General features: G+C 35.4%; 1 protein-coding gene across 15 annotated transcripts in view; it reads left to right on the top strand.

Annotated features, from left to right (window-relative positions):
* dock9b (dedicator of cytokinesis 9b) overlaps positions 1 to 14198 on the top strand; it is a 389040-nt gene that overhangs the window by 305315 nt on the left and 69527 nt on the right. For all 15 annotated transcript variants that reach the window (XM_039744596.1, XM_039744605.1, XM_039744606.1 and 12 more), the window contains 6 exons: positions 722 to 900; positions 5568 to 5684; positions 5783 to 5891; positions 8038 to 8171; positions 12535 to 12649; positions 12844 to 12910. In XM_039744596.1, the coding sequence (XP_039600530.1) occupies positions 722 to 900; positions 5568 to 5684; positions 5783 to 5891; positions 8038 to 8171; positions 12535 to 12649; positions 12844 to 12910 (721 nt within the window). The remainder of the gene's footprint in view (positions 1 to 721; positions 901 to 5567; positions 5685 to 5782; positions 5892 to 8037; positions 8172 to 12534; positions 12650 to 12843; positions 12911 to 14198) is intronic.

Here is a 14198-nt window from a genome sequence, read left to right as displayed (position 1 = left end):
CCAGACCCAATCATAGATCAGTTGCCGGCACTTGTACGCACTTACATGGGACCAATTTAGAATTACCAATGATCAAGTATGGCTTAGAGATACGAGTGGAAAAAATAGAGTAGCTGATTAAAAATAGGAAGAACATGTAAACTCCACAGATACAATAAGTGAACATGTAATATAAACCTAGAATGCCAGACCAGTGAGGCATCAGAGCTAACCACTGTTTCACCTAATGAAAATTACTTGTTAAAATTACATTCCTCTTTATGTATGCTGTTTAGGGAATGTTAATTATTACATACAAATAGGTCAATTTTATATTAACTCATGAATATTTAGATGTTACTTATGTGTTATTATCATCTTAGGCTTACTAAGTGATAATTCTATGTTTCAATGTAATCCAAAAATGCAATAATTACAGTTTATGTACACAACACATTAAACCACAGGATTTTTATTTTATGCATGATTCATCTGCTTTACTAACCTTTTTAGTTAAACACAAGTAAACAAAACTTTATAAATCCATGTAAGTGCTTTAGGTTCACAGTAGTTTTTATGAACTTGGTGAGAGTTCATTTTAACTGCTTAACTGTTTTTCTGTGGCTGGTGCCTGTCTCTAGAGATTAGGTTTTGCTTTTTATAAATACATCAGTGCTACAACTTCTTGAAGGTCTGGAAAATGTTTCTCATGTTAACAAGCTTTCCATTTTATTCCCTTCAGACCTCCAGCTGGATTACTCGTTGACAGATGACTTCTGTAAAAATCATTTCTTGGTTGGTCTCCTCCTGCGTGAAACAGGCAGTGCACTTCAAGAGTTCCGAGAAGTCCGCCAGATTGCAATTAGTGTACTGAAAAGTTTAATGATGAAGCATAGTTTTGATGACAGATACGCATCAAAGGTGAGGAATCAGAATGACGGGAATATCATCTCTTTCCCTAGAAAACAAGAATAATAGCTGCTATCTTAGATTTATTATTTTAAAAGAATAACATCACCCAGTTTACTTCCCTGTAGGTATTTAATTATTTACAGGTAGGTGAGAACAACTGGAGAAATGGATAAGGCAATGATGAGTACTTCCTTAATTTAAAATCCTGCTCTTAAAAATAATTATAATAAACATTTGGTAATGAATTGTGATTATTGTAAGTGCCATCAATACAGTGCATCCGGAAAGTATTCACAACGCATCACTTTTTCCACATTTTGTTATGTTACAGCCTTATTCCAAAATTGATTAAACTCATTTTTTTCCTCAGAATTCTACACACAACACACTATAATGACGATGTGAAAAAAGTTTACTTGAGATTTTTGCAAATATTTTAAAAATAAAAAAAATTGAGAAAGCACATATACATAAGTATTTACAGCCTTTGCCATGAAGTTCAAAATTGACCTCAGGTGCATCCTGGTTCCCCTGATCATCCTTGAGATGTTTCTGCAGCTTAATTGGAGTCCACCTGTGGTAAATTCAGTTGATTGGACATGATTTGGAAAGGCACACACCTCTCTATATAAGGTCCCACAGTTGGCAGTTCATGTTAGAACACAAACCAAGCATGAAGTCAAAGGAATTGTCTCGAGGCACAAATCTGGGGAAGGTTACAGAAACATTTCTGCTGCTTTGAAGGTCCCAATGAGCACAGTGGCCTCCATCATCCGTAAGTGGAAGAAGTTCCTAGAGCTAGCCGGCCATCTAAACTGAGCGATCAGGGGAGAAGGGCCTTAGTCAGGGAGGTGACCAAGAACCCGATGGTCACTCTGTCAGAACTCCAGAGATCCTCTGTGGAGAGAGGAGAACCTTCCAGAAGGACAACCATCTCTGCAGCAATCCACCAATCAGGCCTATATGGTAGAGTAGCCAGACGAAAGCCACTCCTTAGTAAAAGGCACATGGCAGCCCGCCTGGAGTTTGCCAAAAGGCACCTGAAGGGCTCTCAGACTATGAGAAACAAAATTCTCTGTTCTGATGAGACAAAGATTGAACTCTTTGGTGTGAATGCCAGGCGTCACATTTGGAGGAAACCAGGCCAATACCATCCCTACAGTGAAGCATGGTGGTGGCAGCATCATGCTGTGGGGATGTTTTTCAGCAGCAGGAACTGGGAGACTAGTCAGGATAAACGGAAAGATGACTGCAGCAATTTACAGAGACATCCTGGATGAAAATCTGCTCCAGAGCGCTCTTGAGCTCAGACTGGGGCGACGGTTCATCTTTCAGCAGGACAACGACCTTAAGCACACAGCCAAGATATCAAAGGAATGGCTTCAGGACAACTCTGTGAATGTCCTTGAGTGGCCCAGCCAGAGCCCAGACTTGATTACAATTGAACATCTCTGGAGAGATCTTAAAATGGCTGTGCATCGACGCTTCCCATCCAACCTGATGGAGTTTGAGAGGTCCTGCAAAGAGGAATGGGCGAAACTGGCCAAGAATAGGTGTGCCAAACGTGTGGCATCATATTCAAAAAGACTAGAGGCTGTAATTGCTGCCAAAGGTGCATCGACAAAGTATTGAGCAAAGGCTGTGAATACTTATGTACATGTGATTTCTCAGTTTTTTTATTTTTAATAAATTTGCAAAAACCTCAAGTAAACTTTTTTCACTTTGTCATTATGGGGTGTTGTGTGTACAGTAGAATTCTGAGGAAAAAAATGAATTTCATCCATTTTAGAATAAGGCCATAACATAACAAAATGTGGAAAAAGTGATGCGCTGTGAATGCTTTCTGTATGCACTCTATGTTGAATCGCTGAGACCAATTAGTTACTATTATACAACTTTCATTAATTTAGTACAAAATATTAATTCTTATGTTTTGAGCTTTTCTACCATACTTTGGGATCTTTATAAATAACAAATGGTGTGCCTTATTTTTGTTGTCCTTCCTCCATTTTTTTAAAGCATGATTCACTCAAATCATGTATTAACATTTAAAGGCTTTGAATTGTAGTTGTGATTAATTTGTTACTTAAACCATTCTTTGTTTATTTTTCCTTGGAGACTTTGTGTTTTTGACAATAGATAATTTTTAGTTTGTTGTGTGTCAGCAGAAGACAGTGGATTTTTATCCGGTATACTGATGAATTTATGTATACCTGTATATCTTGTAATCTTCAAGGTGAGGGTCAATGGCAGTTTAAATGATTATAATCTGACAAAAAACAGCATGTAGTTCATTTACAACTGAGCAGTGCAAATCACTTTAGCCTTTTTTTCACAAGCACAGAATGGCCGTGCTCATCTAGTGAATCATAAAACAGTATTGGCCAAGCAGCACACTGAGAATCCTTAATCTATTTCACTTGTTCAGGAAAAGCAGAAAATTATTTCAGTGCAGTTTACATTTGTAAAATGTTAACATTTCAAAATTTCTTTACTTATGATATGTAAAGCTTAGTATCTTCTTAAACTAGAAGGTAATATTTTCTTTTTTGTTAATCATTTTATCATTTAATATAAGCCATACTAGAAGCAGGTACAGATCAGTTTCAGTACATCTTGTATTTTATTTCACAGAGGGGTTCACTTATTTTATACATTCATGGATGTGGGTGTAACTATACTGATACATGGGTATAATGTAAAAATTGCCAAAATATTGTTTAAATACAAGTTTAATACTGCAGCTGTTGAATTTTACGTACATCCCATAAAATGTTGTTTTCTTTTTTAACATGTGGATATATTAAGATGGGTGGCATGGTGCCACAGTGGTAGTACTGCTGCCTCACAGTAAGGAGACGTGGGTTCGCTTACTGGGTCTTTCCTGCATGGAGTTTGCATGTTCTCCCCATGTCTGTGTGGGTTTCCTCCAGGTTCTCCGGTTTCCTCCCACAGTCTAAAGACATGCAGGTTAGGTGCATTGGCGATCATAAATTGTCCCTCGTGTGTGCTTGGTGTGTGTGTGAGTATGTGTGTGTGCCCTGCAGTGCGCTGGCGCCCTGCCCGGGGTTTGTTCCTGCCTTGTGCCCTGTGCTGGCTGGGATTGGCTCCAGCAGACCCCCGTGGCCATGTGTTTGGATATAGCAGGTTGGAGAATGACTGACTGACTAACATATTAAGATTTAATTTTCAGTTTAAATAGTATCTTTAGAATAAGGTGATGTAATTGAGAAGAAAGCAATGAAAATTTGACTTCACAATTTATTAAATGAAAAATAAAGAGACACACCATTTTTGCCTGTGGAAAAAGTAAGTACATCCCTAACTCTAATAGCAGGTGTTGGTCCCTGCTTTATGGCGTGAAAGTGTCTAGGAAAGGCACTTTAACCCTTGAGGTTCTTTCTATATTGGTGAACTAGTTAACACTTGAAATGTAAAAACTTTTAGCCTTATTATGCACATATGTCCTGCAAAACGTGCCTATTCAACATTTACTCAGCACATATAAGCCGAAATACAAAGCAAGAATATTTCAATACTGGCTAAGGCTGACTACCACAACTTCAAGGCAATACCAGGGGCTGGAAGCCACTCCTCTAGTGAGGCATTCCTGCTAGGATTCACTTTTGTTTCAATCCACCTTCAGATTCCTTCCCCAGAAATGGCTACACTTAAGAAATTCCCTAGCAAAAGCCAGGAACCACTACTCCGGTTGTGCTTTTGTATCCCAATGGCTAACTTTGAAAGGGCTACACAGTCTAGTAAAAGCCAAGGACTAATCACCACCTCTGACTGTGCATAACCTAAATGGACACAGTTTGTTTAATTAACTGTCATCGGTGTCACTTAAGCAAAGCAATACTCAAACCATTTCAGTTATTACTTGTGTTTATTTGAAGGAGAATCCAGGTGTAATGATTTGATAGGCAGAAAATACAACCTCAACAATTCAAATCACAGTCACACAGCAAGCTTTGTTTCAGGTGGCTCTAGCTTTGGTTGTTGCAGTCTTTATTTTCTTAAAACATATGTGATATTTTTGAGTGGAGGAAGCAATCTGTAAGTGGCAAAAATGCCTTCTCTTCAGCAGTTGTTCCTCTCTCTCTCTCTCTCTCTCTCTCTCTCTCTCTCTCTCTCTCCTAATGCTTATTTAAAATCCTTTAAATTTAAAGCGTCATACTGACTACCTTATACAAGATATTGCATCCGTCAAAAATTGGGACAACTGGTATGTTCCTGTTGTCTGGTTGATTGATTAAATTACTTTTGCCCAGACATGAAACATGTTAACTGTTAAAGTCACAAGCCTCAGCTTAACATTTTTTACAAGCATTTAAATAAGACAGGTTCCCTGCAACCTTTCCCTGCTGAAAGTGCATAATGATTTTCTTCCTCACATATTGCACAGACATAATCTAGGCTATTTTACCTCATGGAGTAGGTAATCCTCCAGCAGTTAGTTTTCTCCAATAAATTAATCAACCACTCCAAACTTGCTATATGTCACTCTAACTTATAAATAGGTATTACTGGCTGAAATGTAAAATGAAAGCAGCTAACAGTTGATGCAATGCTGAATAATTAAGTTTGCTAGTGGAAAAACATGTTAAGTATCTTAAGACATCAGTTCATTACACTTATAATTAAATTCATTATTTATTTCACTTTCTTTATAGAGCCAGCAAGCACGACTAGCCACTTTGTACTTACCACTTCTAGGATTGTTGCAAGAAAATGTGCATCGCATCAATGTGAAAGAAGTCTCTCCTTTCCCAGTGAACAATTCAAATCAGGTACAGCACACAACACACATCACTCCTTGGTAATGCACTGATTTCACATGTGTATGTGCCTTCTTAGCTATACTATTGTTTTGTATTGTGCTTTTTAGAACACAAAAGAGGACTCTCTTGGAAATTCCCAGTCAACTCCTCAGAAACAGCCAAGCCATGCTGACAGCAGCCTACACAAAGATGTTTTTGGGGTTATCTCTGGTACAGGTACGTCACCATGAAAAGTCTAGCCTAGAGATGTATGTTTAGATAGTGATGTAAGTAAATTAAATACAAGGGTGAAATTTTACTATTGTAAGGTCCAGCTCATTGCAGCATTTACAGAGCCACCTGTAAGAATTTTGCTGAAGTGGTCTCAGATTTTGTCAGGTGTTTATAGTTGAAATGGAACTCTTTGTGAACAATGTTGGTATTTCCAATATATAAAAAGCATAGAAAAGTATTTTTTGTTGCTTTTTTTTTTAGCTTGCTGCAACCCAGGGGTACCAAAAATGACCCGATGTAGATGGTGCACAGTTATTGTTCATTTCATGATGTCTCTTTTGAAAATGAGTCTTGGTAGATTTAGAATGACTTCAGTTCAGCTCTTTAAAAAATTAAAAGTTCATTTCAATTCAGTTTATTTATTTTTGTATAGTACTCTCCACTAAGTGCAGGCACAGTAAATGGTTTCCTTATTACTAATTTCATAATAGACGCACACAAAGATGAAGATTAGTTAAAACAAGCAGTAAAAATCCTAATACAGTCGATTCCTGTTAATCGGACCAAATCGGGACGTGATCATTTTAGTCCTAATAATCGGCTGGTCCGATTACACAAACATGCCCTATCCATGTGCAACCAAGACAGGACGTGCTATAAGTAACATATTAAAATGTCATTATGACTTTTATTGTGCTGCACACACGTATGGTGAACGTACAAACAAGAACTACGTACATGTACATGTACGGTTGCTTACAACTTTGTTTATTGAAAAAGAAATCTACAAATTCTTCGAAATGATCTACACAACACTCATCATGTGAAGCACAATAAAAAAGGTTACTTTACCAAATTCCAGTCAACGTTTGAAGAACTTGTCTAGTGTGATTTGACGCATTCTGTTGACGCACTGCACTTGTTTACACTCGACTTCATGTCGCCGGCTACTGGGCGGTCCATTTTAGGAAAGAAAGGGCAGGCATGTTCAACCCCACTGGTTTGCACTTGGTACAAATTTTCCGACTTCCTGACCTTTGATAAAAGCATAAATTTTCCTGGGGAGCCCAGGGATCATCATTCCGATGTCGTTGACCCGCTTTACATCCGCTTTCTGCGGACGACTTGTGGCTTCTTTTTCTTATTCTCTGTCACGTTCTTTGGTCAGATTAAACGGAATTTTGGCCCAAATAAGCGAACAATATTAGGCTTATGTAATATGATCTGTTTCGGTTCTTTAGGATTCGGTCCGAATAAGCGGCTGGTCCGATTAACTGGTGGTCCAATTAACCGGAATCGACTGTATATGTATTTGAGCTATGGGCAGTTGACAATAGAGAAGAGGAAATTAAAATCTCCAGGCAAGCCATCTCCCCCTAGGCATCATGCATGTTCTCATGTGCATTGAACTACGTCATATTTAAGACAACTGCAAATATTTACCTACACTTTATAGTATATAATCTTTCCAAAATTTTATCACTATGAGAATGGGTCTGTGCAAAAGGTGTGATGCATTATTTCCTGTTTTATTATTCTTTACTTAATGCATGGCATTCTTGCAAATAGCATTCAAATTGACTGTAATGGAAAAAAGATGAGTGGCTTTTGTGAAAAAACATGCTAGATCAACAGAAGGCAGAGCATCAGCCAATTGTAGCATACATTAATACACATTCACCCCAGATCTAATGAGCATAGTTAAATTTCCTTGAAGAAACAGCGCATCAAATTTAAATGGACTATTCTTTGTAGCTGTCACAACAGCAGTGAGGCTCACCTCCTCTTTTTTAAGTAGTTAATGAAAGATAGACTATTTACTCTTTGGAGTATTCTTTGCATATGCTTAATATTTACACTTTTCCACTCATGTAACGTAAACCGCATACATCAGATAAAAGGTCCATTGCTCACCCACGATATTTATTTTCCTTCTAAACTCAACCTTGCCCAATATATTTTGGCATTTGGTGCAAACATCTTCTTACCCTTACCCATAAGGTGTATCCATGACTGCACTAGGAAATAAAAACTGAATTCTGAAATACATCAGATCTCAAGGATTGTAAATAAGGAACTGTCAATATTTCTTGGCTTTTTAATCATAATAGGTTACTCTTCAAACCTTTGATATATGTTTAATTTGCAGCATCTCCTCACACATCCTCTACGCCGAACATCAATTCTGTACGACATGCGGATTCTAGAGGATCCCTCATTAGCACTGACTCTGGCAACAGTTTACCTGAAAAAAACTGTGACAAGAGCAACTCCCTGGACAAGGTATAATACAGTAGAAGTTTCCCTTACAACCTATGTTTTACTTTATGGTTTTAGTGAATAACATGTCATAATATTTGGTATAACTGTTTAGATGGAAAGGGTCAAGTTCAGGTCTATAGATAATATTATGACACTGTCAGATGTAAAAGGAACAAAGGACTGGGTTGTGTTATTGAGACAGCACAACAAATTTAGATTTCTAACAACCTAAATGATTCTTTTAGTTGCAGCTTAATTTCTGGCAAAGTGTTGTTTTATCTAGCTCAGATAGATTTTTTTCAACAGTATGCTGAAAAGTACAGATGTTTTTCTCCTAATGCAGTGTTGTGTTTCATGAGTCTCTTATTTGTAAAATCTCTTAAGCAGCAGGTTTTAAAATGTAGTAAGTAGAATGCAAAAGTTTTAATTTTGTATCATTTTTGGTTCTTAATTTGTTTTATTGACCATAATGTGTTTTCTGTCTTGGTAAAAATCCAGTGATTTAAAATTAGTTTCATGCAAAGTGCTAATTAAATCAAATTTTTCAGTAACTGACAATCCATTTACTCACAAATATATTGCTTAATGTTGTATTCCTTTTATAAATGCTTTACAAAAACAGATTTGCAAGCCAGATAAGATTTACGTAAAATTAATTCTCAGTAATCCTCACAAATACTTATATGTAATGTTGTTTCTTAATACATGAAATAACATAACTTTTATTTTCTATTTTAAAATTTTCTGATTTTACCAAATGGAAAAATGTCATGAGTTAAGAATCAACCAAGTCAAATGGCAATATGTGTTTACTTTTCCATAATTATGGAAAGTATTTCTTATATGATCTTACATTTATTTTTGTATTTTTTTCACATTTTTTTCTTTTATTATATTTATTTAGCTTTTAAATTGCAATTAGCTATTTCCATTTCAGAATGTTTATACATTACAGTGTTTGCAAGTAAAGAATGGAAAAATATCTTGTCATTATTACTTTTTTATTACATTTGAGATAGTATAGAGTCAAATTCAGATTAACTTGTATAGTGTGGAACTATTCCAAGAACATTTTCTAATGCATTTATACCCTGCACTTGTGTTTTTGTGGTCATTTCCCAGCAGGTGAAGTAGGTTACTGAGTCTTGTATTGATATATTATTTCCTTTGTTATACAGTAGTGGTAGTCTGTTGAAATGAGCTAACATTTAATTGTATCGTTGACCCTCCCACGCCTTCCTGCTGGCAGAAAGAGAAACTTCTCCGGAGGCACTCAGCTAATGTACTGCGCCACAGTGGCGAAAGTGAAGAAAGCATCCACACTGCCCGGAGAAACCGTGTTACCATGGACTTTTCCCTGCTCACTGTTCCAGCCTTGCCTGAGAATATCTTGCATGCTGCTTTTTCTCTACAAGTACAACACCTTTCTCTTTCCCCTTTGCAGTGTAGCTTGTGTTCCCCTTAAGTGCTCATAAAAAGGAGGTGGGGTGTGAATTGCTGAGGTGTGTTTTGTCACAGATGTACAGCAGCTTCCGTTCAGTTTCTGAGGGCTCATAATGAAATTGGAAGTTGAATACATATTAATTAAAAAGTGAACCTTTCACATGAAATGTAAAGTATAGGTATATTGCATTTGTACAGTTGAACATCTTTAACACATATTTTTGGGACCTGCTGCATTGTGTTACTTGGTGTTGTAAAACTGTTAGCATGTTATACTGTTGACAGTTTTGGCTTCCTTAAATACAGAATGAAAATCTGAGTGTGTTTATATTTGAATGATATCCCAGGTGTTGACAGTATTGTGGGCACTGTACACATTGAATTAAACCTCATTTTAGTTTAAAACACTTTCACATTCTTATTTTAGTTCAACTATATGTTTATTAGCTAGCATGGAGGCACAGATCCAGAGTTCAGAATTGTCAACAGAATTTTCATTATCTACATAGATTGTGTATGTTCTGCTGGTGACTTTGTGTTTTTTCCTCCAGGTACTCTGGAGCTCTTACCATATTCCCAAAGACATACTTACTAGGAAAAATTCTTAATTCCAAATTGACCCTCTATGTGTGTGTTTATTTGTGTGCTTGTGTGCACCCAGCATTGACTGGTGCCCCATCCAAGACATTTTCTTGCCTACCCAGTTGTGCCAGGATAGGCCTCCACAACCTTGAACTGAGTTAAGTGCATTGGAGATTGTTATGTTTTCTTATTATAGTACTTACTTTCCATTTTGCATTTTATTTATATAACTACTGTCAATTATAAACATAATTACAAATTCTCAAATATTTTCTCAAAACACCTCTACTAAAATAACTTAAAAGCAGTTTTGTTCAAGTAGAATGTATGACATAGCTAAGAATATTTTTTTAATGATTGAAAATCCAGTTATTTTTTTTTAAAAACGTTTTATTCATTTTATTAAAATCAAATAACATTCTATACAAGCAAGTCAAGATTAACAAAACTAGGTTCAAACAAACTCAAGCCCCACCAATGAGAAAGAGAGCTAGGCCAGCAGAGTAAAACTTTAATAATGGTAAAAATATGTAAATAAACAAATGAATCAAAATAATTAGAATAAAAAAGATGGGAGAAAATCTGCTTCCTCAATTTAAATGCTTATTCTGAAATGTTATTGATTAGATCCTGCCAGGTTTTGAAAAAGTTTTGTACAGATCCTCTAAGTGAGAATTGGATTTTTTTCCAATTTTAGATAATATATAACATCAGTTACCAATTGACTTCAAATAGGGGAGTTAGGAGTCTTCCAGTTGAACAAAATAAGTCTACGTGCCAATAGTGTAGTAAAGGCAATTACAGTTTCTTTGTCCTTCTCCACTTTATCTCCCATCTGGAAGTATACCAAACACAGCTGTTAGTGGATTAGGAGAGATTGTTACACCAAACTGTCTGAAGCACATTTAAAGATTTTGGTCCAAAATGATGTTAATTTGGTGCAGGCCCAAAACATATGGCTCACTGAGGCTGAAACTTGATTGCAACTTTCGCAAGTTGGATCTGTACATCCTGTTATTAATAGGAAAATAAAAAAAACATCTTTAATAAAAAAGGAGGGATAGGCTTTACATGTTTTGTAATAAAATGAAAGTTAGGTAAATAATCTATGTGCTCTTTCTTCATACAAAATACAGTATTTAGTCTTTCTCAAAATTTTTAATATTAAAGGACTTTTGATGTTCTTTTTTTAACATATAAAGACAACCATACTTCTGTATTATGTATAAAGTGATTATAATGAGCTTTGAATTAACATAGTGCATACAAGTTACAGGAGACCCAGAGCTACATACCATTAGACTCTGTGCAATACCAAAATGAAGAGGTTTAATTTTCTACAAAAAGTCAATGCTGACTGTTTCAAGGGACAGATGTAAACACAAAAACATGCACTAGAGAGTTTCCAGATTAGCCCAGTAAGAAATTGAATCATGTAAAGGTGTTCAACTGTATTTGCCATTCCATTTTCGTTATTACTGTAAAGAAAACATGTATCTTGTATTTCAGAATGAATAAGAGCTCAAATTTGGATCAGGTTTGAGAGTTTGAGATATCTGTATCATATTGAGCAGTTATCCTATTTGCCTTTTGTATTTTTAAAAAAGCATTTTAACCAACTGCGATTTTGCAGAGTTTAGTTTTACATTTTTGAGTCTATTTATATAAATGGATAAAAAAGCGTAATTATGTTGTAATCTTAGATGTTTGATTATTCTACTATTTCATTTCGATTGTGCTTTATTAGTATACTTTTCATAAAGGAAGTTGCTGTCTCCCTGTGCCACTTTCTTCCCTGTAGTATTGAAGTCCAGTTCTGGTTTTTATTTTCATCTCAGACTTTCATCAATTGTGTGCTAAAAAATAAAATCACTCATGCACAAAAGCATCTCTTCTACCTTACCTTCTGTAATATTTTATTCTCTAATATATAGTAACTATTCTTAAATTAGATGAAAATTTCCATATTTCCAATATTTGTGTTTTACACTTCATTTGAATGATTCAAGCAGCATAAAAATATTTGTTACTGTTTATTGCTTGTGCTGCCATTGAATTTTCAAATTTATTATTAGCTACATATCATGAATGATAGCAAAGCTGTTTTATTTTGAATAACTTGATCTGGGGAGATCATGGCAGTTTATTTCACAGTACATTTCAGTTGTGTTACTTTCAGAATCCTTGTACTGAAGGTACCTTTACTTTGCATGTATTGCAGACTAACTGATTGGTTGTTGTGGAAATTTCTTTGATATGCATTTATTGTTGCAGTGACGTACTTATGAGTTGTACATGACCTGGTACACCTAACCTTCCATCTCTTCTACATTTTTCATTTCTCTTTCTGCTCTTACAGAATCAACAGAGCTTGGCTCTTGGTGGCACTGTAGTTCGCTGTGACAAATTGGACCAATCAGAAATAAAGAATCTGCTAATGTGTTTCCTCTACATTCTGAAGAGCATGTCTGAAGGTAAGATTTTCGTAAAGCCCCCGTTTATGACAGATGTAATAGAAATGTATACATTATTCAGCTTAATTCATTTATTTAAGGATTGCTTTATTTGAGCCTGATTTGCCTCACTCCTCTATAACAGAATGCCTCTTTCAAAGGTGCATTATTAGCACAAAATAAAACAAAGTGCTCATCATTTTTATTCTTTCCAGATGCCTTATTTACTTTTTGGAATAAGGCCACAGCAGCTGAACTTATGGATTTCTTCCGAGTCACAGAGTAAGTTGTTTAATTAATAGATATTTTTGCTATAATATGTCAGTATTGAGTTGTTTTTTCCCCATATAATTGCAAAAATTGCTGTTACACCACTTGACAATGTTTGTGCAGATTATTATAATCTGTGATTATGATGCAAATAGGAAATATATTCCAATAGATGGTGCATCACAAATGATAATTTGGAATGCGCCAAATAGAGTATAACTGCCAGACAGGCAATTGTTGCCATGTTTAGATAGATAGATAATAGGAAATAAAAGGTCTGATAGAGGTTATTATCATCCCCTTGGAAGCTATTGAGTATCACACAGAGGGACATGGCTGATGGTATGACTGCAGAAGTCTCAGACTCGGGTCTTTGATGATTACTATACTGTCTGTATAGCCATTAATTGAATTTCTTCTTTAGTTATGGTTTATTTCAGCACAGAGTTTGCTATATTAATAAGGACAGATCTCTAGAATGTTTAATGGACTTGAATGAAATTAGAACTACTATCATTCTTTGTTATTTTGTATATTTAAATGTTCCTTCATTATGTTACAGTGTTTGTTTGTCTGTTGCTGCAATTATACAGCATTTGCTATAGGATTCTCAATAGAGTGTAACTACCAGATGGACAGTAATTATATATTATAATTATATATGGCCATATGTATAACAATATAGGTTATTTTACTAGCAAACTGAATATAAAGGAATGGAAAAAAGAAGTTCACATTTAAAGGAAAGGAAGTAAGTGGAGATGATAAGACATATATAGAGAAAAAACTGTCTGCTGTGATTTAGGTTTGTGTGGGAATCTGGCAAAAGGGTAAATTATCTAGATAAGCACACATGGTTACGACCAAGACTGCAGAAGACTAGGTCTTGCCTATAAGGATGCCCAAGGCTGAGTAAAGTATAAGAAAGGAATTTCAGGAGCACCTGATTAAACAGATTGAATTCAGAGTTTGGATGTTAATATAGTGGTAATGGTAGTAGTTATGGGTAGACTTACAATTTTTAGTGAAGCCCTATTCACACTTTGATTATAAACAATCACCTTGTAAACATATTTTTGATTGTTACTTTTAGGCAAGCATTAAATGATTTTTTTTTAAAAAGTACTATTTTCCAAATCAGTTGTCTTGGTGAATCCAAAGATTGAATACATTTCTGCTTCCCCCATAATCCACAAAACGTTTACTGTAAGTGTAGAGCAATTATTGAAGTGATTTGCAGTTAATGTATATATTTGATAAAATATAGGAAACACAAGTAAATTGTATAGAGAACATAATA

This window comes from Polypterus senegalus, chromosome 2, assembly GCF_016835505.1.
Source record: "Polypterus senegalus isolate Bchr_013 chromosome 2, ASM1683550v1, whole genome shotgun sequence".
Taxonomy (NCBI): domain Eukaryota; kingdom Metazoa; phylum Chordata; class Cladistia; order Polypteriformes; family Polypteridae; genus Polypterus; species Polypterus senegalus.
Note: the sequence above shows the minus strand (reverse complement) of the source record. Positions and strands in the feature narration are given on the sequence as shown.